Genomic DNA, 27,786 nt, shown 5'->3' with positions numbered 1-27,786 from the left:
CCAGTCTCTCACAAAAAGGTCATAGCGAGAAGCACACCATAACCCCATCACAAAAAAAATACAAGATGGACCGACCGCAGACACAATCGGGTATCACGAGCCATTCCGTCAGAGAGACATCCTCCAATCCCTAAAACGGCAGTCGTGACCGGACATAAGCATTACATCGATCTCAAAATCTTCAATCCTTCGTCTACTCATCAGCTCCAGCCTCGCTCTTGCGCTTCTTCTTGTTGCGCTTCGAATCGCTTGCACTCTGCTGTGGTTTTCGACCACCCTCTTCCTTGCCTTTGGGTTTTCCAGACGGAGTCGGAGCGCCCGACGGGCCGGAGGGTTTCTTCTTGTCAGGAGAGGCCCGCTTCGTCGCCACTGGCGAGGTTACCTCCTTCTTGCTCTCGGGGCCAGTGCGACGGCGTTTCCCGCTCGGCGGGGGCGGAGTAGGCTCCTTCTCGGACTCGGATGAAGAGGTCTCATCTTCTGATTCCGAGTCTGAGTCCGAATCTGACTCTGATTCAGACGAAGTAGCGGCCGCCTCGGCGCCAGCCTCAGCACCTTGTTGTGGCAGATCCTTGGCTGCTTCCTTCTGGTCGTCCTCTGGAATCGGCTGGCCGGCTTTGTAGGCCGCCATCTTCTTCTTGTAAACAGCCAGGTTGTCAGCGTACATCTGTTTCCACACCTGCAGTCCCGTGTTAGTCAAATGCATGGTTCGCAAAAGGAAACATTATCCCGAACCTCTTTCTCGGACTCTGGCATGGCGGCCCAGCGTCGGGTGCCCTCGTCCGCGACATCCTTGGGTTTCGCATCCGGGCCAAGATCCGCAGCGATCTTGGAGCGATTGTGATGCATGTACAGGAAGTATGGGGTTAGCGCACGCTTTGGCGCATTCGGATCATGCGGCGCGCGCTTGCGCTTCTTCTTTTCTGGCTCGCCACCAGCGGGGCTGCCGGTTCGCGGAAGCGCACCCGCAAGAAGACCACCTTCCAGTAGACTCGTGGTCAGACCACTGGCCAAGTTGGTCAGATTAGTATCGGCATTCAGCGTGCCTCTGTTCAGGACCGTGTTTGCATGGTTGATGTAGGCCCGTGACAGCTCAGACACGGCTGATTGCAGATTCGCGAGGCCGAGGATAACCTGAGGAGGATTAGCTGCTGACGTTACGACTAGGAGAGAGTTTCAAGAGTTTGGGTGTTGATTATCGCGGCCCTCCGTCATATGAATGGCGGTCCAGTGTGGAATTGATCGGAGGCGCGCAGCACGCGTCCGGCATGGAGACGACAGTTTGCGATGAAAGAAGGGCTGAAGAAAACAAAATTAAAGGAAGCATTCAAGTGGCATGAGTGCTACGAGGGATATGCACAAAGAACAAACAACAGTGGGCCGACTTTAAATATGGTGGGCAGCCTTGTTTATGTTGTTGCGAGGGCGCGCTTTGTTTGGAGGCCAGTGGGAAACGAAATTCAAGTACTTACCGCGTCGCGGGTACGCGTGAAATCCTCGACGTTGACGGTGATCACAGCATCTTTGTTCTTGGGTTCCTCTTTGGGAGACATGATGGGCTGTTGTGTTGTGCAATTACAACGTTGTGGAAGTGGAAGAAGAAGACACGCTGAGGAGGCGCGTTCCAGGTAAGTTGGGGGAGCTTCAGAAGCGTGTTGCTTAGAGATGTGGTGGGGGAGAAAAGAGGGAGAAGAAAAATTTGCAGGCCAAGCTGGGGGCCGCCCGGCGCTAAATAGGGCCTTGCTTTTAGGGGCCTGTTTTCGTGCTAGGGTGGCCCGTTGGCACTGTGCGGCACGGCGGGCACTTCCCCTGCAGCAAGGTGCCCGAATAGCCACTAAGTTAACAATGATTCAGCTGAAGGTACCGGGAATCCTTGTTGGGTCCCCTAATGCACCGCCCTTGGGCCTGAGCATTAGTGCTAGCTCAGCCCCGGACTTTAGTGGTGCATGTCCTAAGCCATGCCTAGAATACGAAGGCCTTAGCGGCACCTAGGCCTGGTCACTGGCTGTTAAAGCACTATGCGCAACCACCGAGGCGCCCATGCTATTTAACAAGGATTCCTACTCGTAGTCACGACCTACTAGGTAGTCTTCGAGGAATGCTGCGTCGTACCTGTGCCATAATATAGCAAAGTCACTGGTGTCAAGCCTCCATGGACACAATGTTCGATCAACTAGACGAGAGCAGATATTTCCTCTTACTACTCAAATATGTTCAGACCTTTGGTCTGTCAAAAATCTGCGCAGGTCTTTGTGCGCCTGTTTCGTTGAAGTCACGGCTTGCCTAGACCTGTATTTTTACGGTTTTTTTTTTTTTTTTTTTTTTTTTTTTGGTAGGCCGACCTGCCATTACCATACTCACACAGCTCGAGTAGCAGGCCAAACAGAGCACATTATGCCAGGTCTTAGATGCAATATCGGTATTTGAATTAGTACGCTCCTTGTTTAATCATTGATGAACATGACAACTGCAAGAAAGAATCCAAAGAGTCTAGGTAATCAGGTGATGGCATCAGCTGCCAACGCCCGGAAGACGAGCTGGGCTGAGCTTTTTAGTGACTCTTTATTAGCCAGAGTTCAATGAGTACCTTGAGGTAGGTGTAGGTATGAAAGCGTTCGTATTGTTCGGGACGAGCTACGGTCTATGGAAGGAACTTCGTTGGAGTTGACGAGGCGGTCATTCAATGCAGGGTCGTTTGGGACCACCACTTCATTCTATCGTATCAACAGTTCCATGTCTTCGAACAATTCACTACTATGCCTAGTAGTTTGGGTCAAGTCACAGAGGGAGTACATCCAAAGATATGAGTACAGAAGCTTAGAACTTGTACACCTGGTCCTTGCTGTATCCGAGTTCCTTGAGGATGCCAGACAGCTCGCCCTGGTCCTTGGGGCTGACCTTGGTTCCACTAATGGCCTTGTACATGCCCGGCGGACCGCAGACGAAGATCTTGATGTTCTCCTCCTTGGGTTCCGGGAGAACGGTCTTGAGCAGCTCCTTGGTGATGTAGCCCTTGCCGCCAGTCCACTCCTTGGGCGGGTTGTCCAGGACATAGAACGCACGGAACCGCTGCGGGTACGTGTTTTCGAGTTCCTGAAGCTCCTTCTTCAGGAGGATGTCCTCCTCAGAGATGTTCCCGAAGACCAGCGTCACCTTGGTTTTGTCCTCGGGGTTCTTGAAGATGGCGCGCATAAGCTGGTACAAAGGAGTGATGCCCGTGCCACCGGCGATCAAGGCGATGTGTTTGTGCTTATTGGGCTCCCAGGGATACTTTGGAATTGGGCCCTTGAAGTCCAAGCGCTGCCCTACGTTCATGCTGTGCAGATGCTCGGACATTGGGCCATCAGGATAGCGCTTCACGATGAGATCCAGGTAGCCGGGTTCATCTGCGCGCCCGCATCAGTGACCGAACCAAAAGTAAGCTATGTTCGTCATACTGTTTGTCCGTACCTTCATCAGATATGGGAGTGTATGGGCGAATGATGGGCTTGTCCGCAGTCGGAGGCTGGTATTTCGTCAGGATGGCAGCTGTAAACACACCGTGCGCATTAGCATCAAATGGCTCGTCCGCATCAAAAGGGCATAGAGATGGAAAAGGGAAACATACACGCAATATGCAGCCCCGAAACCGCCTCCTTATCCGGGAGTTCGAAGCGGAATCGCTTCGTGTTGTGATTGATGGTCTCAATTTCACTGAGTTTGAGGTCAATCCATCCCTGGTCACCGCCGGTGAAGACCTTGGGACGTTCCTTGGGTTGTTCAGCAACCCCGGACGCGAATACGTATTGGTAGAGACCAGCAGCAACGCCAACAGCGCCAACTCCAACGGCAACTGTCTTGAAAGTGCTGCCCTTGGGAGCTGCAGCCTCGCTGCTGTACAATCGGCGGAAAGACTTTCAGAATGTTAGTAGAGATGTCTGGAAACGAGGATAGGGCTGACCGTACTTGTCCCGCGCGCTGGGAGATCCGGAACGTAGCTCGAGCAAACATCTTGGACCACCTAGCGAAGCAATTGGAGCAAATGAGGACGAAGAGGGGAAGAATAAGAGGTCAAAAGAGTTGATCACCTCGGCGATGGATGGGCTTGGCGAGCTTCTACACGGGCCGAAACAAGGCACGCTTTACTGGATTTGTCAACATTCAGGAGGTCAGACCAATGGGATCGCAAGGTTGGAAGCCCATGACGCAATCTGGCAATCGAGTCACTGGTCTTACAGCAACTTGCACACCAACTGGCTAAAGCAGTCTTGAGCAGTTGAGCACGAGGAATAACGGTCCTGCCAGTCATGCAGATCGGATAAAAAACTTTGTACCTCTTCCATGTAGGCAAAGATCAATTGAGAAGCCTGAATAGAAGGAAGGCTGATCAATGGGTATTTCTCCTCAGCACCACACGGCTGTCTCAATAGCACAGTGCATTCTCTTATACAGGACAGCCATGGCCCGTTTGTAGCAATTTAGGTAGACCCTGGGCATGTCAGTTTGCAGCAGACGACACATTTCAGTACTACATCCAATCGCTAGCGGTGCATTTTACTGGCCTGTGTTGGCAGAGAACTAAACTCCGTGCAGCCATAGTAGCTTAGAAAGCTGATTGCTGATATCTATCCCACTGATATACAGTGCCTAAGGCTTTGATAAAGGAACTCGTTGCAAGAAACTGTTCTTTTCGTTCGCTATCTTTGTTACGAAACAAACAAGTCATTAATTGCCCTTCCAGTCCCAGAAAATCCGCATACATTTAAGCAAAAGTAGAAGGCCGCGAGTAAGCGAAGACCTTCTTGCCGGGTTGCTTGGCGACACGGTGAGGCAGAGGGAACTTGAGGTCCTTGGTGACGAGCTGTCGGATATAAGGACGACGGATGTTCTCCTTGTTGTCAATCTCGACAACTCGGATGATCTAGAGGGTCGTCAGCAAAGGTAACGCGAAGTCTGTTTGAATTAGGTGTTGCTCACGTGAATGGAACCGAAACGGGCACGGTGACGGGCAGCCATGTCCTGGTACAGTGCCTCGACAGCATCCGCGCGAGTGAGCTCCCGGAACTCCTTGTACATGTTGTGGGTGCCCGAGCGCGAGTCATAGCGCAGCCAGATACCGAAGTTCTTGATCTTCAGCGGGCGCTTCTCGCGGATCTAATGTTGTCCATTAGAACGTACTCATAGCCAGGAAACTGCAACGTGCCCAAGGCACACATACCACGCTGATGTTCACAATCTCGCCGTTGGACTTCTTGATCTTTTTGAGCTTCATCATGAAGTACCAGAAGCGCGACTTGGCCACAACCGGGTTGGGCGCAAAGATGCGCATGCGGTACAACTTCGGCGTCGGGTTCGCCTCGGTGGGCAGGTGGCGCCCGATGATCTGGTATTCCTTGAACCGACCTTTAAGCGTTGCGTTAGCCGAACGGTCCCTGTCGTGACAATGATCCTATGCAGCCCCAATTCCCATCGGTCGAGTATGCTCGAATTTCGATGCCGGTGCCGCCACAGCCGGACACCCGTCTAGAAATCTCATTTTTCCTCCACAACAACCCAAACAGATCTCCATGCGGACGCTATTGCTCGGACAATTGGCGTACGGTCTGGCGGATTCGCAAACAGGGCGATCGAGCTAGCGGACCGAAGGGACGGGACGGTAATGGAGAAAATAGATGAACCTACCCATCTGCGTTACAGTCAGCAATACAAATCTATCTGTGAGATACAGAGTGCGATACTCACTTTGTCGTGTTGGCGTTGTCGACGCTTGGAGCGAGATGTGCCGTTCTTGACGAAAGCCCACAATCAAAAGAATTTCAAAGTGCTTGTGCTAGGGCTGTGGCCCGAATTAAGCGAAAGTGGAAGCCCAGCCACACACTAGCCTTTTTCGGAATCATCAGCCACACTTCGAAATAATGCCCCACATCAGCCTAGCCACGCCTTCCTCTTTCATCAAATGAACGTGACAGACAGCCCGACAAGATTAAGACACAAGGACACTCATGGCCGTGTTTACTCGTACTGCGTACTAGTAGTTTACTGACCTTTGTTCGTTAGAGCACAGGCATTTCGAGGGCCTGCCACTTTCACTTTCAGAATTACGCGGTTGGGTCATGTCCATTCTAAGCGATTTCAAGGCAGCCCATGCCCAGGGCTCAGGACCGCTCCTAGCAGCAGCATTGACGCCAGAAGCGACCCCGGAGGACCCGGACCGACTGCATGCTTTCTACTATTCAACTAACAGTGCCACTTGCCAGGCGGACATTCAACGCGCGCTCCTTCACGATCGAAGTAGAGGTGTGAAACTCCCCAAACAAGAGGGAAATGCATGGGTCAACGTTTTCACAGCGTACTGGAAGGCTGCTGGGGAGCTTGTTAAGCTGCAGCAGTCGCCGCAAGAAGGAAACTGGGTCAAAGTGTTCGAAGCATGGAATGACGTGACACAGCAGCTAATCCGTGGCTATTCCACTGGGAGTTTTTCGGCATGGACAATTCCGTGTCTTTACGTGGTGGGAAAATATCTTCGATCATTTGCGATGAAGGCGGATGCGGAATCGTCTTCGGATCCAACTGCCTATCAAACTGCATTTCAAGATGACGTTGTGGCGGAAACAGACAAGAATGTCAGACTCGAAGAAGCCGCGAGGACGATCAATCGCATGTTCACGCTGTGTCTGACGGATAGGTACGAGATACGTCTTTTGGCAAGGATGACTGTTAATTGACTGAGCAGAGCCCCGTTGGAGGAATCGCGCAAATGGGGAATATACGGAACCACAAATCTCTTGTTCAAGACATATTTCAAGGTATCTTGGCAGGGATGGTTCCTTGAGATCAGTCGACTGACTCGTATGTATAGCTGAACCAAATTGGACTTTCCAAGAACCTCCTTCGAGCCCTGTATGCATCGTCAGACGATCTTCCAGGGATGGAAGCCTTCCCCAAGTCGCATATCGTGACGTTTAACTACTATGTTGGCGTCATCAACTTCCTCGAAGAAAACTATGCAGAGGCATGCATCCGATGGTGATTTGAAGACCGCCTATGACTGACTTTGGCAGGCCGAAGAATATTTGACAAAAGCATGGCTGATGTGCCATAAAGATGCCTACCGAAACAGAGAGTGAGCGTCCCTACTACCGTTCAGGCTCCGTGACTAAAAGCAGCTAGATTGATCCTCACGTATTTAGTACCTTGCCATATCGTCAACACACATACTATCCCAAGTCGCAAGCTTTTAGAACCCTTCCCCCGACTAGAGAGTCTTTTTCGGCCACTGTGCAATTGCATCAAGCAAGGCGATCTTGTCGGCTTCGATGCTGCCATGTCCGCCGGTGCCGACGAGTTTGCCAAACGCCGCATCTATCTTCCTCTCGAGCGAGGCCGAGATCTTGCGCTACGGAATCTTTTCCGGAAAGTTTTCATCAACGGCGGCTATGAACCGGTTAAGCCGGATCAGCCTGAACCGGTCACGCCTATCCGGCGGACGCGTGTTCCGGTTGTAGAATTTGCGGCCGCTCTACGCATTGGAACAAAGGCAGATGATCGGTCAAGGATAGACATGGACGAAGTCGAATGTTTACTAGCGAACCTGATCTACAAGGTGAGTTCTTAGTTTGTTCCCCATCAGGAGCTTCACTAACAGTGCGCTAGAATTTGATGAAAGGATACATTTCCCGGGAACGAGGCATGGTCGTCCTCAGCAAGAACGGGGCGTTTCCGGGGACGGGTGTATGATGTGAAGTGATCTAGTGGCGAGGGAACTCCACATCCTTAGTCCATGAGTCTACATCCGTCGATCATGCAAGTGGCAGCGTCCGGCCTGGTTGACCGGAATCGACCTTGGCACTTGATCAGTTACCGTTGTTACCATCCTACCGTGATGGTACTCTTTTGGTAGGCGAGTCGACCTACAACTACAAGAGTTCAATCAGAAGGATCAAGCAGGCCAGACTCATGTATTCATTGACAGCAAAAGGCAGTCTTCAATCTGTCGAGCAAGCATAAGGCAGTATACATAATAGTACAATTACAGAGTATTACATTTTACCGCGCATCAGAGCATCGACATGAGCGGACAGGGAGCGAGCCGAGAAAGTGAGCAAAGTCGAATCCTGCCGAACTTTGGCATCGTATGTATTCGTCATGAAACAAGCAAACATGGTGCATGACCACACCTAGGCCGACCGCGGAGACTTGCAAGTATCGGCGAGATCATCCTATCAAGCCAATTAGCACAACCATCTCAATACAGACCCGTTCTGAGTGCTGGGAACGCACGATATAATTGCACATGGCAACAAAGAGATCAAAGAACAGCTTTCCGCCCTGTTCCATCTCCATCTGCATGGTGCCGCTCCGTTTGAAGGTCGACCTACAGCGGATGATCAAGGCGAGGTAGTGCGCCCGCAGCTTCGAGTCGGTGTCCGGGGTGTGAGCGTACGCGTAACGGGCGCTGGCGAGGATGGTGCTGCACTGGATACCGGACTGCAGGCCCTGTTTACGGAGAGCCAGGCGTTTGAGCGCGGAGAGGTTGTAGCGTTCTGCTGCACAACTATTTGTTTCCAACAGTCAGCCAAGATATCCATCATAAAAATTGAGTTCTTATGGAACAACGTACTAAACAGCAGTATCCTTCAGAATAACATTCCCCGTGGCCTGGTCCACGATCGTCGCATCGTCCTTCTCCGTGCCATCAACGTCCATATCACTCGCTTCGTTTTCCAGCTCCCACGTGTTTCGACGCCTGTTGTGCAGCAGCCGCGGGTAGTAGTCGCCCTTGTACAGGTACTCCAGCACGCAGGAGAAGACTTCGGGCTGCTCCTCCGGAAGGCTGATGGTCTTGCTATGAGTGTTGGGGGATTCGAAAAACTGTCCGCGGCAGGCATCGGCGAAGACCGGGGACATGCAGAGGATTTCCTCATGGGCGGCGAAGAGGCGCTTTTCGGGTCCCACGCAGATGGTGATGACGGGGGAGGTGAGGGTTCTAGGCAGAACGGGATGTTAGTTGATGTTTTTTCGATGGATGTTAGTTCCCTTGTGATGAAGGAAACATTTACCGTGCATTGGGTACTCCCTCTGGTCTGGTTTCCCGTTCTGTTCGTCGTGAATCACCGAGATGTTCCTGAAACGAGCGCTTCATGCTGCGGCTCGTTGACTTGCCGGCTCGATATCTGGCATTGAAACTGTCGGACCGGCCGCGGGTGTGATGTTTGGAGAACATCTCCTTTATTTTTTTTCCCGGAGATGAAATAAATGGGTTCTGGGGTTTATAAATCTGACGATTCGAAAAATGGATGACTATGACATGCTATCATCTCATCTGTCCATCCCAATCATCATCAGTCAGACCAACACCCAGCCCAGCCAAGCCCCCCCAGGACACGGAGGATGTCAGGGGTATTTATACTGCCAGGCAGAATCATCCTGCAAAGCCTAGTCCGGAATCCCGGATCGCCAGAGTCAATTTTTTCGAGTCGTTTGTTCTGACTTTGCCCGGGGGTTGGTGGCCGAGACGCGACAAGACACGCGTTAAGTGGTTTGGGGCAATCGCCAAAATGACGCGAAGTCATGTGACCGCCATGAGCGAATCAAACCGTTGTTAAGCTCTGCGTTGATGAGCAGGAACAGGGAAAATGGGAGGGATCATGCATAAAATTCTTGCTTAGTTGCTGCGGCGGGATTCCGGGTTCCCAGTTCCGGTGTCGGAGACTCCCAGAGACATGGGTGGGTGGAGTGAGTTGAACAAATCATCGTTGCCAGCGGCTCTCCATAATATGTGTTGAGTCACTTAGCATGGTCAGCAAGGCAGCCACTAGCTTCGCTGGACAAAGTCAATTCCTTTCTATGACAACTAAGAGAAAAATGATATGTACTCCGATGGTCCTCTCAACGCCTTCTCCCAATATGTTAACCATAGCGGATTGACCACGTGTCCATCCCGATGCCTGCTCGAGATGCTGGAAAGAAGAAACCTGGCAAAAAATACTCTCAGATACAAACATTAGAGAATCACCTTTCGTGCATCGCGGGCATGGCTCTCGCTCGGACAGTATGGGCATTTGAATTTGCCGCCTTTGCTGAGACGCTGCAGCGAGTCGTTTGCAATTACATGGCCGCACGGCATCATCATCGGTGGATTCTGGTCCGTGGTTTGTTCCTTGGACACCGGACAAACGAAGATTGAGTGGAAGAGATACGAAGGAGGCAAGGGGATTTCGACCTGGGGAGTGCCTTCATGTCAATACCGGCGATTTTTGAATGTGTAGAGGGATAGAACAGATGAACCGTAGCAGTGACGATAATGGGATGGCTTACTGGTAGCTCGTTCTGCGAGGTCCATTCGGTCCGCTTGGCCTTCATGATGGTTTGAACCTTCATCAATGTCGGAAGCGCGATGGCCCCAGCTGTTGCCGCAATGTACAGCGGCGAATCTGCGGACAGCCCGAGGAGCGAGCAGAACTCTCGGGTGAAGGAGTGGGCTACATCCGACCATGCCGTCGGGTTGTGAAAGATGGCGCGGTATGGCGATGCCTCCAGATTAGGGCAGAACGCCATTGCGCCCATCAGTTGCTGAATCTCCCGCAAGTGGTCTGGCACGAATGCGTGGAATTCTCTGCGTGCGTATTCAAGTGCTGCCTGCCGACCGGAGGCCATCGTTGCCTGAGGATTTCCGCCACCGTGGAATAGCCAGACGAACTGCAGTCGACACAGCTCGAACTCAAGGTGACTGCCACGCGCTTGTAGTTGTTGCCGATGCTCCCGAGCCCATTGTATTGCTGGAAGGAGATTCGACTCGTATTTGAGTTGGTGAAGAATGTGATACATTGTTGCGAACTGTTCCCGTAGCTCGCCGGTTTGGATGTCCTCTAGCGATGGGGATGCCTCGGCGCCATCCTTTTGCTGCTCCTGAGGCCGCGTGGGTTCTTTCTGCCGCGACAATTCGGAGAGGAACGTGGAGGCGACGGAGAATTGACCTTCGCGGAGAAGGTGCATTACAATGGCGCGGTTTACGAGGGACGAAGAGGACGATAGGGCGTCATCGTCCGAACTGGGTAGTGGCCGATCCTTGAATAGCTGTGGCAAAGCTGTGTATCAGCCAAAGCCGGCGACAATTCGGAGTTCCGGGTCGTTCAGAGATCTCACCTTATCCAGCGCTTTGGAGTACTTATTGAGACTGCTATGCGTCTCTTTCAAACTCTCGTTGGTCGCATCGAACGCCGCCTTAACGGGATTCTGCAGCTTGGCCAGAGTAATGGAGGCTTTCGTTGGATCTGCGCACAATTAGCATGCATGCGTGCACTGACACTCGTCCGTTGGTCCAAAATACCGGCGGCGATTGTATTACGGGCTTCTTGTAGGAGATTGATGGTCTTTTGGATCTCATCGACAGTTCTGGAGCTGCTCAGACGCTTCGAAAGCCGTTCGTGTTCCTTTTGGAGGACATCCATAGCGGTTCACACTTCGACAATGCAGGAGAGTAGCTCTGGGATGTGGCCAGCCATTCGCCGTCCTGGGATCGAGGTCAAAATTGCGGGATTAATATTGACTTGTGCTGGATAAGACGTCGAAAATGCCAGTGGCGGTCGTTGTTGCGCCACTTGGAGTTGGCTGGTTTGGTTCCCCGCCTACGGAAGAAAAGCCAAGGTCAAACGATTGGGGCACGTTAAGTTAACAGTAAGCAGTGAGCCCGGGCCCTAATAAGCCCTTAGTTAGGGTATTCCATCGCTATCCTCCCCTCCTACAATCGCACGCCCTGGCATTTGCTCCCCAGTAGTGTGCCTACGTAATGCCCCCTGCGCGAACTGCGCCCTCCTCTCGGGTTACTCCAAAAGAACAAGGTCCCAAACCCGCCACGTCCACGTGCCTCCGTCGTACGCAGACAATAAAAAAAAATTGCGCTTTGTCGCTGAAACCATAGTCATGACTGTATCTTTGTGTCCTCTTGCCCAACAATCAATTTGATATCCTGCTTCCCGATTGAGTCCCTAACCGAGACTAGGGTCTCAGGACGGTAGAATACCCAGTATCCACTGCGACAAAGGAGTTTACTCTGCCAACAAGTGAAGCATTCGGGAAAGTGTCACCACAAACACCCTGACGATGCGAAGCTGGAGCCGTGCTTAGCGGTTACGATACGCGCGTTTCACGTCTCAGACATGCTTGGCTACTTTTCCGATTGCATCGGTTCGAATGACCCTCCGGGGTCGACAGCGCGTCCCTTCAAAAGTCGGTGACAGCAAAAAGTGCCCTGACTGGAGCCATGGCGCCGGAGCAACTGAGCGCCCAGGCCAGCTCGCCTACTTGTGCCCTGAAAAAGAACAGCACGACTTCTGAGCCACAACCCGGTGACGGTGATCGTCCAGCTTCGAAAAACGGCCAACCTGTTGCGACGGTAATGACGCTGAATGAGGATCAACAGAGGATTGTATTACCGGACCCAGTCGCCTTTCGATACCTCGAAGATGACCCGACGACGGCGGTTCTGAACCGTAGCACAACACTGCAAGGATACGAAACATACATCGTTGAACAATGGGCCTGTTCTCGCGCTCACCCGACCTTCATCATCGCAACATATACCGGCGACCCTTCCCATACGATCCAGGTCGGTGTGCTGGGTGTCCCGAAGGATCGAAACCTCTGGTCTCCGCGGGTGAAGCTCTATTTCACCGCGGTGCAACAGTGCCTGGCTTCCCCTCGAGAAACGCCTTTGGGCACGCTGATGGTTACGAATCTGAGTGCATTGCATTCTGCATTGACTGTGATTTCGGTACCAAACGGCGATGTGAAAGGACACAGAGATACTTTCGTTGTCAATGAGAATCTGAAGAGATTAGGATGCGCTGGTCGAGCAGGCCTGAATCTACATCCACCGTCACCAGTGGTAGAGGCCAAATTCTATCAACTGTACCGGACCAGTGAACGCATTCCGCTGTATGCAGCCGTGATTGAGCTTGTGAAGCAGTGCCAGACTGCGTTGACGATCTTTGATAAGCTGGCTCCAGAATATGTCGATGGCCTCCTTTGCGACGTGACCGAGAAAGCGATCATGGACTGGTGGGCAGATATCGGTACGGATCTCTACAATGTCGAGCCAAATGATGGCATTCTCGGCCCAATGACGGTCGCAGCCCTGCTGGGCACCTTCATGGGCGCCCGCAATCGGCTACACGCTTATGGAGCTCCAGTGCCCAAGGACGTCTTCGATACAAGAAGCCTGAAAGCAGGTATTGGAAGCTTTCAAAAATCACAGAAACTCAAGAAAACACGGCGGTTGGATCGGCAAACAATAGATCGATTGCATCGTGTCACAGCCAAGGCGGCCGCGTCCACATCCGAGAGTTGGACAGGAGCGGTGAAGCACACCGTGGCCGAGCTGAGCGGGAAAGGCGGTGAAATGGTGATGGGCATGGTTGGGCGGGATAAAGTAGGCATTGGGGAAGTCGAGACGTTGGATCTCGAGCGGTTTGTCCAGTTGGTCACTGGCGAGCGAGCGCGATGGCTATGGCATGGAAAGCCTCGAAAAACTCACAACCGTCACGGGTCGGAGCTTGCTCCGGAGATGGACGATCTCATTTTTGGAAACGACGAGCAAGGAGGTTACATGTGGACAAACCGCAAGCGGCGGGGCGGATCAGAGAGTCCTGCCACGCATGAAGATTCGTATCTCTCGTCGGATGATCGAGAACAAAATTTAGGGAAGATTGTGTCCCGGAGTCTCACGGGCAAGGTGTCGGACGCTCGAGCAGGATTCGGCCGATTCAAAGACGCCGTTGGGATATCCGGCCGTCGGTCTCACCATGCATACAAGCTCAGCAAAGAGACCGGAGCTTTCCCGGAGAGTGAGTACATCCACGGAAATGGAGCCGACAGCGAGTCCGACGGCGCCGTGGTTCAAAATCAAGGGGAGACTCCCGGTACAAAAGGAACAATTAGCCCACCTCAGGATAATCAGGGAGAAGCGAGCAAAATAGCCTCACCGATAAGCAAACCTGTCCCGGAAATATACATTGAGGCTGAGCCTACTCCGGATGATAGCAAAGCCGACACGTCACGTGTAGGTTCCCAGGACCTTTCGGCCCAAGCGACGGAGGATGGCGGCGAGATTACAGATCTTGAGTTGTCGAAAACACGGACCACCGATGGACCGACCGAGCAGAGCCAGGAACCGTTACCAGGGTCCCCTTCGAGGAGTCTGCGCCGGTCGCAGAGTTTGCCAGAGAGCTGTCCTCACGAATCTCTGTCGCGGAATGCTCGCTGGGCCCGGCATCTCTCTTTTAGTATTGTGGAGGAAGTCATTCTTGGCTGGGAAGGCTTCCGGAATGATGCCCTCGGACAGGAATCAGATTTGGAACGCGCGATGCGTCTAGAAGATGTGTTATTTTCCGACGCACAAGTCTTCCGCTCTCGGATTCAGGATCTGAGCCAGAAAACGGTGCCTTGGGCAGAGGAGCAAGTAGCCTCTGTTGGACGCCTGCTCCAACAGGCCAGTTCCCTGTATGAAGAACTGAGTGCCATGTATCCCGAGCGCAACGAGGAGTTCCAAAGCCTCCGCGAGCGTATCGCGCAGTTCCTCGGAGACGAAACGACTCGGCTCACCGAAAGCGTCAAGAAGCTGGAGCTGCTTGGTGCCAAGCTAGACTACGAGCTGAATGTTCTGCAGTCCAAGGTGGATGACGTCGAGGACGGTCTCCGAGAGTTTGAGCGGCAGGTGGTGGACATTGAGACGCGGATCAAGGGATTAGTCAATGACGAACGGCAGCAACACGGTACTTCATGGTTGTCATGGATTCGCAGAATGTTTGGACGTGCATGAGCGGCATGTGCATTTACGGATGTACAGCGATCTGTATGGCGTTTCGGGTGGTCTGGCGTTGGGGTTTTGTGTGATGCATTTCATAGCGAGTCTAGATTTAGGACAGATACTGTACAAATTGAGGAGCATTCCTGAGAAGTTTTACTGAACCGCGCCCAATGCCACCGATCAACTTCGCCATGAGACGACGTCAAAATGGAGTAGAGAGAACGCGGCCACCCCGATTCCGGCCGCGATTCGAGCAATCTCGATCCTCATTTAGAGCCCAAATCCTCCCATACCTCCGGCGGCCTGCCGCCCAGCAGCGGCCTCATTCTGCATCTTCTCGCTGACCTTAATATTCACCTCGAAGAATTTGGCCACGCAGCGATCCAGGCAGACGGATTCGCCCTTGTTGAGGTCACTTTCTCGGTAGTCGTTGGGGATGCATTTGTTGATGCAGGATTGAGTCAATCTGCGACACCGGGTTTCTAATCAGCTTTTTGCTCCGACAAGTGATACAACGAAAAGGATCTGCGCCGCGCTCGTATCGTACCGGTTGAACATGTCGGAAATCACCTCGACCTCGGTTTCCGCGGCGGCGATTTTCTGCTCTGAAGAGAGCTTGGGTTGGCCGCCGAAGAGGAAGGACATCGTGCTCGTTTGTTTTGCTGGAAAAAGGGGAATGAGAGAGATGACAGGAACAAGGTATAGTCTGCGCAACTGTTAGAAGAGATGTAGCTCGTAAAAATCAATTGAGAACCAACCCTCCTGGTGAAGCTGCTGGCGATGCTGTTTTTTCTGGTTTATCAAGAGCCAACTGGGTTCGCGGACTCTGGTTGGAGCTTGGACCAACCGGCAGAATCGGACCCAAGGGAGAAATTTCATGCATTATTCATTCTTGTGGGATAACTAAACCACGTTCTCTCGATTACAACACCACTATCATTCTACCTTTTGGAAATGCAGTAACCTGTCTGCTAGTAGGCCAATGTTGTCAATTGGACCTAGAAGGGCCTCCCGGAGATTTCTGGGAGAGCTCCTCACATGGTGAGTGCCATCACGCCCGGAGCCTTCGTTCCCAGAGATGAATTACCACCACCTTTAGAACCGCTGCAATGACGTGCGTTGTAAATATCCGTCGCATTGTGAGATTCAACGGTTGCCTCAGGGCCCTGAGCGGAGCATGCTCGAGGTTTTCTGTCTAAAGGTCCACGTGTTGGCAAAGTCGCGCTGACTGCTTTCGATAGTGGTAGTTGTCAATCGTCGTTGTGCCGAACGTACCCCTTCTCCCGCCCTCAGAGTTTACCGACCGCGAGAAGCGGTGTCCGATGGAATCATACAGTAGTGTCCGCTGAGAAAGGCGTCAAAGACCGTATCCAGGAGGTCCACAATGCCGTCTCCAACCCCTACCCTCGAATACCAACCGACTCGCGCAAGATCAGCATCGCGGAGTTTTGCTCCCGCTACAACCATATTGAACCCAACCAGGTCGTCGAGGAGGACAGTGTCGTCCTTCAGGGTATGTCGCGACTTTTCGCCTTGGCAAAAAGCCTCCATGTACTTAGATGTAGTAGGCAGAATACGCTCTTATAGACTGGCTGGAAGCAAATTGATATTTTTCGACCTTGTGCAGGATGGCGTCAAGGTGCAGGCCATGTGCAATAAGCGACTGCTCGCCGACGTGAGCCAGGAGAAGTTCAAGGAATTTTACCGTTTGCTCCGTCGCGGAGATGCCTTTTGTTGGTTCCCCCCTTCTTTGCCAGACTTTGGTGGGAGACATGGGGCTAAACTAGAGCAGCAATCACAGGGAATCCGCATCGGACGGGACGAGGCGAGCTTACATTGCGAGTAACTGAGCTTCCGATGCTCCTGTCGCCGTCCCTGCACGATGTCCCGGTTGATGCACAGGAACACGAGAATTCGCCCTACCCTCGACATGTCCAGTTTCTTGCAGATCAACAAGCTGCAGATACCTTACGAGTACGCTCGGCTCTTATTCAGTATATTCGACAATTCTTCATCGAAAGGTCGTTCATGGAAGTCAACACCCCGATCATCGCGGGCGAGGCGGGGGGTGCGACGGCGCGTCCGTTCGTTACTTCGGCCACCGAGTTCCCAGAGAAACGATTATCGCTGAGAATCGCGCCGGAGCTGTGGTTGAAGCGATTGGTCGTTGGAGGTTTTGACAAGGTTTTTGAGATTGGCTCCTCATTTCGCAACGAAGGTGAGTCGAGTGGCTTAGTGTTAAGAGCCAACTTGCTGACTGAAGAAGGCATTGATCGAACACATAACCCCGAATTTACTACTTGCGAGTTCTACCAAGCATACTCGAACCTGGACGATCTCTTGTCTCTGACAGAGACGTTCATGTCGGGCATGGCGTCACATATTGGCAAGTTCAAGAACGACATCGGCTCGAGCCTTGAGGGCCCCGATGTAGACTTCACTACTCCGTTCCGAAGAATCGACTTCATTCCTGCGATGGAGGAAGCCATCGGCCGGAGCTTGCCGGCGTTGGACTCCCCCAGCGCCGAAGCCGACCTGAAAAATCTCTTCGCCGACCTGGCGATCCCACTCCCTGACATACCAACTCTTCCCAGACTTATCGATAAGCTCTGCTCTCACTACCTCGAGCCTCAATGCAACAACCCAACGTTCATCGTCTACCCTCCAGAGTGTGTCTCTCCTCTCTCGAAATCATTTGTCCATCCTTCTCAGCCCGAGCAACGCGTTGCCGCTCGCTGCGAGCTCTTCATCAATGGACGGGAATACGTCAACGCATATGAAGAAGAAAACTCACCGTTCGAGCAGCGAAGGAAGTTCCTGGAGCAATTGGACTATAACAAAGACACCCAGGAATGGGGGGAACTGGATGAGGCCTATCTTCAGGCTCTGGAATGGGGTCTGCCGCCGACGGGCGGCTGGGGTTGTGGTGTTGATCGACTGGTGATGCTCTTCACGGGCATGAAGAGGATCGGGGATGTGTTGCCGTTTGGGACGTTGAGAGCTGTGACAAGAAATGTATGACTTAGGTCACCAGTGTACTATACTCGCAATGTTTTGAATAATGGGAAACCAAGGGTATAGCTGGAGTTGTCGTTGATGTCCACAGTGAAATTTTGCCGTGCTCGTATGGAGTGTAGATAGGGGTGTGCAATACTAGCTTCGGGCCCAGAGCTCAAAACTCAATATCAACAAATCCGACTCCAGCCCCAAACACGATCATCATGTATTTTCACGGCCATGGTAGGCAATTCTCCCCTCAACAATGAAGCGAATAACCAAACGTCCACATCTGCGCCCGCAGATTAGGATCCAAAATCTGCATCGTCTCTGCCATCATCGCCCTTGCCATCACCCTCGCCCCAGCCCACTCGTACTCACCAACCAGCACCGTCATAACCTCCACTCCAACAACCACCACCGCAGTCTTAGAATCTCAAGAATAGTATTACCCTCTCGTCCCTTTTTCTCCTCAAGTATATGGACTCCACCCTTTGTGTTTCTGGGCCTTGGCCTCACACTTTGGACATACAAATGCATCATGATGGTCGCGTTCCAGAACAAGATTATCTACATGCCGAACATTCCTCCTTTCTCGCGGTCTGAGACCGTCGAGACCTATGAGAGGCTATGCGCGCCCGTGCGCTGGGAAGAGGAGAGTATCATGGCGGAGGATAACACGCGTCTTGCGTTGGTCGTGGGTGAGATTCCATCCTCGAATGCAAAGAAGGACGCGGAGAGACTGGTCGTGTTGTATTTTCAAGGGTACGTCAACTCTGTAGAGGGCGTTCTCGATGTATTTATCGTACGAGTAGATCGCTGACAGCATTAGAAATGCCTCATCCATGCCACCCAGATTGCCCTATCTCTCTTCTACGATAAAGGAAGCTCATAGGAATCATTCCAACATCTCGATCGTTGCGGTCTCTTACCGCGGATACTGGAAATCCGCCGGCAAGCCCACGGGCAAGGGCATTGCGCGCGATGCGTCAGCCGCATTGCGCTGGATGCTGCAGCGTTACGCGCATGGCACTGAACGCGCGAAGATCGTCCTCTGGGGCCAGAGTATTGGCGCCGGTGTCGCGACGAATCTCGTGGCCGAGTTTCTGGAATCACAGCATCCAAGCGACAACAGCGAGGCCGTCATCCATGGAATAGTTATGGAGACACCGTTCACCAGCCTCAAAGACTTGTTGGTGGCCTTTTACCCGCAAAAGTGGCTTCCCTATCGCTACTTGACACCTTTTCTGAGATCAAATTGGGATAGTGTACAGGCGCTGGAGCGGATTGGACGGGTCGGACGCAGATCGCAAGGTTGCTTGCCTAGGATTATGATGCTGGAAGCCGAGAGGGATGAGGTGGTACCGGCAGGCCATGCGGCCAAATTGGAGGGGGTATGCAAGGAATATGGAATGGACGTGGAGCGAACGGTCATTTCTGGCGCGTTACATACGGAGGTTGTCGCAAAGCCGGAGGGCAGAAGGGAGATAGCGAGGTTCCTGAAAACAATCTAGAAGTTGCGGGCGTTGACGTTGCATCCGAACTCCGCTGATAACCGTCAGTGGGGTCTCGTTAACACTTCAAACTACGCAGTGGTCAACAGAACACCAACTTGAGAAGGTTTACATTCAATTGAACGAGACAAGCAAGATGGTGTCGATAACCCACGAAGAGCCTGTGACGGTGAGTCTTCAGGACCTCGTCAACGGTAAGCACCACCGTTCTTCCTCGAGACATGTGCAGGAAGCGCTGAACATTTAACTTCAAACTAGGCACGGTCCCCTCGTCGACATTGACTGCGGCCTTTGGACCAGAGAGTCTTGGTATCATCGTTGTCAAGGATCTGCCACCGAAATTCGCTCGTCTGCGCGCCTCTGTTCTTTCCAGCGCGTCATACCTTGCCAGTTTGCCGGCCGACGAACTCGGTTCGTGAAGGAACATCTCGTCAAGTCATCAATTATCGCTGATAAACGTCAAGCACGGGTGGAAAGCCCCCGGTCGAAATATCTCGTAGGCTGGTCGTGCGGCAAGGAAACGCTGCGATCCGGACACTTTGACACACTGAAGGGATCCTACTACTTCAACTGCGCCTTCTATCAGGATCCGTCCCTGCAGAGTGCTCCAGCAGGCGATTACCCCGATTTCCCACAGTACACGGCACCGAATATCTGGCCGGACGAGAGCAAGCTTCCTGGCTTTCGGAAAAATGTGGAAGAGCTGAGCTCGCTCATCATCGATACGGCAGCCCTGGTGGCTCGGGCTTGCGATCGGTTCGCCAAGGAGAACATCGAGGGGTACCAAGAGGGGTACCTGGAGAGGGTTGTTCGGAGTAGTCTAACAACCAAGGGCCGATTGCTGCACTACTTCCCGCGAGACGCAGATTCATCGTCCTCTCCCGACACCGCCAAGGAGGCCGAGAATGGGGAAAACGACGACTGGTGCGCAACACACCTGGATCACGGTTGTCTCACTGGCCTCACATCCGCAATGTTCGTCGACGAAGCCACAAATCCTCCAGCTGCAAACCTTCCAACATCCGACGGAACGACGGAGTTACCACCGCTTCCCGAGCTCCCGTCCTCTCCTGACCCTTCGGCAGGCCTCTACATCCGCTCCCGCACTGGCGTTATCGTGAAAGTGAACATCCCCAAGGATTGTCTGGCTTTCCAAACGGGAGAAGCGCTGGAACTCATCACGCAGGGAAGATTCCGTGCGGTGCCGCATTTCGTGAAGGGAGTGTCCCATACGGCAGGAAGGGAAACGGCGAGAATCGCCAGGAATACCCTCGCCGTCTTCACGCAGCCGAATCTGAAGGAGGAGGTCGAGCCGGGCAAGACGTTTGCGGATTTCGCGAGGGAAGTCGTGGAGCGGACATACTGATCCTGTTCCCCGCTGTTGCGTTCTTCCCATCGCCCCATGTAAATAAATGAAAACTTATGATCAACCGTGGCATTGTATTTAGTACAAAATAGTGTGACTATACAGTATCACTACCTACATCAAGGAATCGTAGTTTATGTCTCCAAAAGAAATACATATAGAAGTGTGTCATTGCTGTGAAACGAAGAGCTCATCGTCCGAGCCATCACTCTCTACAATCATTTCCTCCGATGTCTCTCTTACTTCCACCAAGTCCGCTGGCGCTGACCTATCCTCGCCTCGCGAGGTAGTCTTGTCGGGATTGGGCGCAGGAGACTCAGGCGAAGCACCTACGAGCCGGTTCACGTCTTTCGACGACCGCGCTTTTCTTCTTACATGTTGCGAAGGCTCACCGTTGTGTTCGTCGCTGCTGGTGAGTCCGGTCAAATCTATGACTTCGATGGTTTCGTTGACGTTATCAGTATCATTATGATTGTTGTTGTTTGGTGGTTCCGTCTTGACAGTGTCCTGCGGCGGCGGCGGTTGTTGGTCTCCAGTGTGATTGATGGCGGCTCGATTCGGTCGACGGCGCCGTCGGAGAGTGGGACTTGGGTCATAATCATCATCATCATCTTCTTCTTCTTGTCGTTCTTGGTTCTGGCTTCGCTCGAGTTTCTCGGTTTCGAGTGCAGGAACTTGCTCGTCGCTGCTGTCGTCGTGGGGAACGCTGATGATCTCGTCGTCGACAATAGTCGTTTCGTCAATTTCAGCGACATCCAAACTGCTATTTGGCGTTGCGCCAGCGGTCTGCCTATCGTTGGCGACGGCGTTGGTCCTTGTTATTCGCGCAGACTTTGTCGCATTCCGATTTCCGACATGCTTCCGGGCCTTGTTCGTTGTCTTGACCACGACTGGCTGCTTGGCCTTGCGATCCAATCTCGCGAGGATCTTCCGCCACATCTCTGGGTCCCGCGCTTCGTTGTATCCTGCCACGTCCTCCCCGTTGAGGCTGTCGATACCCAGAGCCAGGGTGCGAGAGTCGCCCCAGAACCATTGCTGCCCGTCCTCCATCCGCTCGTCTGTCCATCGGGACCACTGTCGGCTGGCGAGCATCCCGTGGAGGTCCAGCCCCAGGGATGTGCTGTCGAAGACCAGCTTCATCGCATCGGGCTCCCAGCATCGGCCGATGATCATATCTAGCGAAACTTGCAGAGACGTACCCGGTGGGTGGACAGCATACCACGGTCCGTAGCCATTCATGTTGGGTTTCTGAAACGCCTCGGCCACTTCCCTCGGTGTGAGCGGTTGGGGCCTCTCGGCCGTCCCAGGCGTTCGATACGCTCTTTCCGGCGAAAGACTGTACACTCTCCCGTAGACGCGAACCCGGTGCTTCGACGCCAGTAGCGGCGACGTTACTTTTTCAATGCATGATAGTAGCTGAACCTCAATTTGGTCGATGACCATCACGTCGGTCACGGGAGGTAATTCCTCACCCAACTTGGCTCCGCGGGGTTTCAGCCTTACCACATCTCCGACAATCAAGAGCTCTGGACCCAGAAAGATTCCCTGGGAGTAGACGGATGCATTCGGCCAATTCCCCTTGAACCTTTGCTTGCCCACCAGCGAGAACGAAGACATTACCGTCATCGCATGCTTGATGGACGGGTGCCATTTCTCCTGGGGTACGCCGTATAGCAATATCGGCCAAGAGTAGAATGGTCGTATGCAGTTGATGTGAATGTATTTGGACTGTAGTGACAAGCTCTTGTCATCGTCGTTTGGATCGGGAAAAGTCTCCACGCGGAAACCAGAGTAATTCACAGCAAATCGCTTGCGCACGGGTTCAAGGAGATCCTCCTGGAGAACAGGCTCCTCGGGCGTCTGACCGACTGTACCCGCTCGCCAGTCGGGATATTCGAGGAACCTCTTCTCTCGAGGTGAATACATTTGATACGTCTCACTCCTCGGATCAAAGACAAGCTCGTAGTCTGTGCACGGCGTCCACAGGACAATCTCACCCGCGCGAGGTATAAACGAACTCTGCAGCTCTAATCCTTTCAAATGCACTCGTAATGGCTTAGATTCTGCCCGCCAGTCCATACTCTTGGGTTCAATGATGGGCAGGTCCAGCCTCTTAGCTGTCTTGAGTCGTTTGATTGCAGCGCGGAAAAAGTCCGGTGTCCCTTCAGAATCCAAAGGCTGTTGGACCTTGCGCTTCATGCTACGGACTCTCGGGCAACTCTTCGATCTGGACCCACTAGAGGTGCTCATAGGGGCCCTGTTAGAGCTATTGCGGTCAATGGCCAACAATGAGCCTTTTAAGCGCCCAACTGCGAAAGCCTGTCAACGAAACCTCTTTCTAGAGAGGGCGAGTCTCGACGACTGCTCACCTGAGCCGGCACCAAGCCGTCTACAGTTTTCGCACGTGCATTGGTCAACACTGCCACTCATGAGCCAGCAGAAATGAGGAAACATCTGGTTGGGAGAGTTAAATGAGGCTCTCGAGGGGTGACCCCATACAGCCCTTGTCCCCTGTGTTCGGGTCAATTTCCACAGTAAACAGAGATCAAAGGCTTGAAGGACGGACTCACTGTTGAGCCAGATTGGCGAGGCCGCTCAAGAACGACATAATTATCAGGCATCTTTTCCAAGATGTAATTAAGGCCTGGATTTCGTTAGGATGCGCTTGGTGCCAGGACATGTTGTGCCATCCAAATCTGAATAAAACAGATGCAGAATGCATATGCATGCAGGGATTCTCAAGACAATGGGGAGCATATTATTCTCCGATCAGAACAGTATGTGCTCGTTCATGAATGGCTTGCGACCATGATCGGCCTTGGAGAATCTGAAGCTCGATGCGAATCGATCATAACCTACCTTGCCTATATTCACCTCTCTTTCTCATCCACATCACAGCCAGCTTTTGCCGGTATAGCCGGTCATCGGTTGGCCTCCAGCTATCCTCCGTCGGCCACGCATCCCGCGTGCCATCAGAAATATAACTGGGACTCAGCGGGACAACGACCTCATCTCCCTTTGAAGACATCGTGATGGAACACCACTAATAGTCGTGGAAAGGGACACTCGCAAATGTCTCTCCTTGAGTATCCGTAGATCATCGAGGAGTGCATTTGAGAACGAAGAACAGCATGCATTTGCAGGAGTAAGCCAAGGTCAGGAACCCATTGCTTCTACAACATAGTAAGTACTCGTTCCGTGTTATTCTCTCGTCCTAATGTAAACACCTTCCTTTTTCTTTTTCCTACAGACCTCTGTGTCGGGTCACCACCACCGAGTTAGCGGCGATGCTATTGGGTGGCGTCCGTTTTGTGAAAGTCACGTGAAAACAATACAGGGATTAGGAGAGCCAAAGCACATTCTTGGCTTCCTCTTTTGTACTCGTACTAGCCTACTGAATATTACTCTCTGGAACTTCCAGGCCCAGGCCGTCCCCAAGATATTTCTCTCGCCAACTGGTTTAAGACATCCCAAGAGACAAAAGGTCATTCCAACACGACTGGTTGACTACGGCTTGTGAAGAAAAAAAAAAAAAAGGATAACTACCGTTTTTGCTGATATTTCGTTATTGCATTCATTATCCCATCTATACAAGATTGTGTCATCGTACAAATTGAGTGCTTAATCCACAGAAGCTTCCGTGACGGAATCCGCTTCATCCCCTGGCGGAGGCACAAGCTCACCCTCTGACACCCAAACCTTGCGCAACTCACTATTGATCTCGTCGAGGCGTTGTTTCCACGCATCCACATTGTCGAGGCGCTTGCGCAGTTCTTGCAGCTCTTTCTCAACTTCCATTCTTTTCTTTCTCAGTGCCGATGCGCTCGAATTCCCACTCTTCTCCTGTTGCCCCAAGGCCGAGGGTGAGCTGGTAGGTGTGATACTTCTTGAGGGATGCGCGGGTCGAGATCGTAATAAGCGTGATTCCCTTGTCTTTCGCGCGTTCATAGAGCAAGCCCTCGACATCCGAGGAGACTGCTGAGGTGCCTTCATCGATAAAGGCATATCGGGGTTCGTGGTAGAACAACCTTGCCATCGCCATTCGTTGCTTCTCGCCGCCACTGAGGACGTCCTTCCATTCCTTACGGCAATCCCAGCCACCTTCGCGCTCAACTAGATAGCCTAGATGCACTTCCTCCAGGACTCGTTGCAGTTCGGCATCTGTTCGTCCGCTCTCGCGCATGTTCATTTCGCTGTGGGGATAGATGACCTGGTCACGCAGAGTTCCAACACTCAGATAGGGTCGCTGTGGCAAAAACATGATCCCATCAAGGCCGAAGTTGCGGGGGCGACTAACAAGGCCCCGATACACCGGCCACAGACCAGCCACAATGCGAGCAATGGAAGATTTTCCAATGCCATTGGGACCTGTGATGAGTAGATGTTCGCCGGAGTGGACGATGAAAGACAGAGACTGGATCAGCTCATCGCCTCCCTGCGGGTAGAGCCCCGGAGCGACAATGGGAACATGCTCCAGGCGAACTCCATCAAAGCCACTGTGGATGGTTCCTTGGACGTCGGGCAGGGAGTATAATTCAGGCTGCGTCCCTCGTGGCAGGTGATACGCGTTTGCGTGGACACGGTGTAGCGTCGACACAAGCGTGTAGACTCGCGATGTGTAACCAGCAAGCTCAGAGATGTCCTTGATACTGTACATCATGCGCCCTCCAGCATCGGCCAGGGACAGCAGCAGCCTTTTATTGGTGATAAATTCTTTCATGCGACCGCGTTCTCGACTCGAATTCCTTGGCCCCTCGGCGAGTTCCTGGAGGCCGCCAGCACCTCCCCATGCCGGGAGGAACACAGGAACTGATGTGATGAAGTAACCAAACGCTGACCAAACATATTTGAGTATCATATCTTCCAGCATGTTGTAGTGGATCCTGACGCTGTGAATGCCCTTCATCCACCGCTGGAGGTCCTCGAAGCTCTTGGCCAAGAAGACCTTCTCCATTTCTGCGCCGCCGTAGAACGCAATCTCTTCGGCATTTGCCAAAAGTCTCGAGTGGAGACCTCTGAAATCGCCTTCTCGCTTGCCCTCGACAGCTTTGAGCTTCCCGAATGGGGGAGAGAGTTTGCGGAGGACAGTCGCGGTGCCAAAATAGCCGCTGAGGATGGCACATAACGCAACAGGCCCGACATTGCGATAGATTTGATAGGTAAAGAAAGCCAAATCCACGGCGGGCTTGCCAAGTGACGAGGTCAAGCCTGCCGCGGCTGCGCAAAACAACGTCAGATCCTGAGTGATGAACTGGTCTGCCCCTTGTCCGATGGCCCCGTCCAAATTGCTCAATCTGTAGTAGTTCATGTTGTCATTGAGGTAGAGGTCATGGATGTATCTCGTCAGCCTTGTGCGGAATGCGATCGATAACTTGGACTGCAAGAAATGGATCATTGCATTTGTGTATGATGCAAAGGTCCCAATTCCACACCATTTGATTAGCCCCCAAATGAATGCCCGCCCTTTTCCTGCAACCAAGTCTCGAACAATCTCTCCATCTAATCGCGCAACCAGTAGAGACAGGTAAGTCCGCAAGAGCAGGAAGAACCCATGGCTCATTAATAGGCCGGCCTCTTTAGAATGCCATCGTGGGACCATGATACTCATCAGGCTAAGGAACTGATGCAAAAAAGCCAAGTTCAATCCAGGCTTGGTCGACAGAGGCGGGGCCTGGGACATGGAATCCTCGTCGCTTAGTCGAGCTGCGCGGGGAGGATTCAGAAACAATCTGCGATGCGCATCGAAAGTGGTCGGCTTAGTCGGATAGATGGTGACTTTGGAGGTCATGTTATCCCGATAGGGCACATAGATAATTCGAGACCCATCTTTGCCTCGAAGCCCGGAGTTCCTGCGCAGCATGCGCCTGCCCTGGGCATGCTCCTTGGAGCGTTTTCGGTACCATTTATAGCCTCCATAGCTTGAACTTATAATCGATAGCAGAAGGGCAAGGGTGGCAATTAACCGTGTCGTCCTAGTCGTCTTTTGGTAGAGTCGCTTGCGAATCCGTTCCAAGTACCGATGGTAAAGAATGAGGATGGGATCCTCCGAGTAGCGGAGTGTGGACTGAGCCGCCATGGTTGATCACTGGGATAGAATCCCGCTTCTCAACCATGACCTATTCATTCTTTGTTCCGCAGAAAAAGGTTCTGAATAGGGAGTGTTGTGAAGAGGAACGAGGGGAACTGGGAAGACCATTGCGGCTCCCAACGGCTTGTGACGTCGACAAAGCATGTGAACACCTCGGGTGTTGGAGAATCACGTGCAAAATCTTGCTCTTGCTCTCGCTGGCACTTTGAGTCAGCAGCTTTGCCAAGGCCCCGAGTCTGAGACTTCTCAGTTTTTGAGATTCCTGGATAGGTTTAGGTCCAACTGTTTGCAATGTTTCAGAAGTGAAATTGCAGTTATAGTTTGAAATTGCTCACATTTGCGACGGCTCAACCAATGAAGGTAAAGAATACTCCGTATGGGGAACGAAGGATCCCTTGTTAAGTATTGTATTTACCTTGTCATTTCACAGTTGCTCCGTGAAAGTTTCAATTCTTGTTTTGAGTTCACTCCGTACCTACTCTGTACTCGTAATTATTCGAGAATACGATACAAGTACCGCTAGTAACTGAGACATATGATTGGCCCGTAGTGTGATTGAGTCCCTTGGCATTCGAGATTCAGACCAACAAAACTCAACAATTCAGCAGAGGGCAGATCTTGGGCTTTCTCAGTCCTCGTGCGGGAGTGTTCTGCTTGCCGCCCAGATGAACTTCAGCTCCACACTGTGCACTCCAACTCCAATTCCAAATCAAAGCTGCGTGCTTGCTTTCTTTCGTTACCTTGAAGGCGTCATTGGGCCGACTGTGAAGTGACCACTTATCGTGCTGCGTCATGGAGGTCTGGTTCTCGACCCCGTTGTTCCCCGTGGGCAGATCAAGTCCCCGTGGAATAGAAGAAACATTTTGTTTCTCCCAACGATCATCGACAAATTGGAGTGCTTGGCAGTATGAACACTTTGACATTTGGGCGGCCGCCAGTTGACCTGGAGTCCCTTGTGTACGGAGTAGATTGTAGCCTATTCGTCAAGAATCCTTCAAAAGGAGGGCCCAAGATTGGTTCAATCAGCGTACGGAGTAGA

At 52.4% G+C, this 27,786-nt stretch overlaps 11 protein-coding genes across 11 annotated transcripts; 5 read left to right on the top strand and 6 right to left on the bottom strand.

Annotated features, from left to right (window-relative positions):
• Positions 1–193: 193 nt before the first annotated feature.
• Positions 194–1,550, bottom strand: VTN31DRAFT_1938 (uncharacterized protein; the record flags this gene model as incomplete). The annotated part of the gene is made up of 3 exons (XM_069402050.1): positions 194–676; positions 733–1,131; positions 1,470–1,550. 3 exons carry the CDS (start codon positions 1,548–1,550, stop codon positions 194–196), a joined length of 963 nt encoding a protein of 320 aa, XP_069257567.1.
• Positions 1,551–2,814: 1,264 nt separating this feature from the next.
• VTN31DRAFT_1937 (uncharacterized protein) lies at positions 2,815–3,987 on the bottom strand (the record flags this gene model as incomplete). The annotated part of the gene is made up of 4 exons (XM_069402049.1): positions 2,815–3,383; positions 3,448–3,525; positions 3,605–3,890; positions 3,943–3,987. 4 exons carry the CDS (start codon positions 3,985–3,987, stop codon positions 2,815–2,817), a joined length of 978 nt encoding a protein of 325 aa, XP_069257566.1.
• Positions 3,988–4,738: 751 nt separating this feature from the next.
• VTN31DRAFT_1936 (60S ribosomal protein eL20) lies at positions 4,739–5,305 on the bottom strand (the record flags this gene model as incomplete). The annotated part of the gene is made up of 3 exons (XM_069402048.1): positions 4,739–4,897; positions 4,954–5,130; positions 5,195–5,305. The coding sequence occupies 3 exons, from the start codon at positions 5,303–5,305 to the stop codon at positions 4,739–4,741; spliced, it is 447 nt and encodes a 148-aa protein (XP_069257565.1).
• Positions 5,306–6,089: 784 nt separating this feature from the next.
• VTN31DRAFT_1935 (uncharacterized protein) lies at positions 6,090–7,713 on the top strand (the record flags this gene model as incomplete). The annotated part of the gene is made up of 6 exons (XM_069402047.1): positions 6,090–6,661; positions 6,710–6,782; positions 6,836–6,988; positions 7,038–7,099; positions 7,147–7,579; positions 7,630–7,713. 6 exons carry the CDS (start codon positions 6,090–6,092, stop codon positions 7,711–7,713), a joined length of 1,377 nt encoding a protein of 458 aa, XP_069257564.1.
• A 440-nt stretch (positions 7,714–8,153) lies between these two features.
• Positions 8,154–9,199, bottom strand: VTN31DRAFT_1934 (uncharacterized protein; the record flags this gene model as incomplete). Its single annotated transcript, XM_069402046.1, has 4 exons — positions 8,154–8,195; positions 8,257–8,530; positions 8,597–8,962; positions 9,036–9,199. 4 exons carry the CDS (start codon positions 9,197–9,199, stop codon positions 8,154–8,156), a joined length of 846 nt encoding a protein of 281 aa, XP_069257563.1.
• Positions 9,200–9,979: 780 nt separating this feature from the next.
• On the bottom strand, positions 9,980–11,426 carry VTN31DRAFT_1933 (uncharacterized protein; the record flags this gene model as incomplete). The annotated part of the gene is made up of 4 exons (XM_069402045.1): positions 9,980–10,198; positions 10,294–11,052; positions 11,122–11,249; positions 11,306–11,426. 4 exons carry the CDS (start codon positions 11,424–11,426, stop codon positions 9,980–9,982), a joined length of 1,227 nt encoding a protein of 408 aa, XP_069257562.1.
• An 812-nt stretch (positions 11,427–12,238) lies between these two features.
• Positions 12,239–14,794, top strand: VTN31DRAFT_1932 (uncharacterized protein; the record flags this gene model as incomplete). The annotated part of the gene is made up of 1 exon (XM_069402044.1): positions 12,239–14,794. One exon carries the CDS (start codon positions 12,239–12,241, stop codon positions 14,792–14,794), a length of 2,556 nt encoding a protein of 851 aa, XP_069257561.1.
• A 258-nt stretch (positions 14,795–15,052) lies between these two features.
• On the bottom strand, positions 15,053–15,427 carry VTN31DRAFT_1931 (uncharacterized protein; the record flags this gene model as incomplete). Its single annotated transcript, XM_069402043.1, has 2 exons — positions 15,053–15,248; positions 15,330–15,427. 2 exons carry the CDS (start codon positions 15,425–15,427, stop codon positions 15,053–15,055), a joined length of 294 nt encoding a protein of 97 aa, XP_069257560.1.
• Positions 15,428–15,764: 337 nt separating this feature from the next.
• Positions 15,765–17,803, top strand: VTN31DRAFT_1930 (uncharacterized protein; the record flags this gene model as incomplete). Its single annotated transcript, XM_069402042.1, has 5 exons — positions 15,765–15,823; positions 16,024–16,295; positions 16,351–16,515; positions 16,575–17,000; positions 17,049–17,803. 5 exons carry the CDS (start codon positions 15,765–15,767, stop codon positions 17,801–17,803), a joined length of 1,677 nt encoding a protein of 558 aa, XP_069257559.1.
• Positions 17,804–18,044: 241 nt separating this feature from the next.
• VTN31DRAFT_1929 (uncharacterized protein) lies at positions 18,045–19,293 on the top strand (the record flags this gene model as incomplete). The annotated part of the gene is made up of 2 exons (XM_069402040.1): positions 18,045–18,544; positions 18,612–19,293. 2 exons carry the CDS (start codon positions 18,045–18,047, stop codon positions 19,291–19,293), a joined length of 1,182 nt encoding a protein of 393 aa, XP_069257558.1.
• A 136-nt stretch (positions 19,294–19,429) lies between these two features.
• VTN31DRAFT_1928 (uncharacterized protein) lies at positions 19,430–20,659 on the top strand (the record flags this gene model as incomplete). The annotated part of the gene is made up of 3 exons (XM_069402039.1): positions 19,430–19,487; positions 19,552–19,704; positions 19,758–20,659. 3 exons carry the CDS (start codon positions 19,430–19,432, stop codon positions 20,657–20,659), a joined length of 1,113 nt encoding a protein of 370 aa, XP_069257557.1.
• Positions 20,660–27,786: the final 7,127 nt, after the last annotated feature.

Source organism: Thermomyces dupontii (assembly GCF_041956625.1).
Source record: "Thermomyces dupontii strain NRRL 2155 unplaced genomic scaffold VTN31scaffold_10, whole genome shotgun sequence".
In the NCBI taxonomy this organism is placed as follows: Eukaryota; Fungi; Ascomycota; class Eurotiomycetes; order Eurotiales; family Trichocomaceae; genus Thermomyces; species Thermomyces dupontii.
This window is presented reverse-complemented; position numbering and strand designations above follow the sequence as displayed.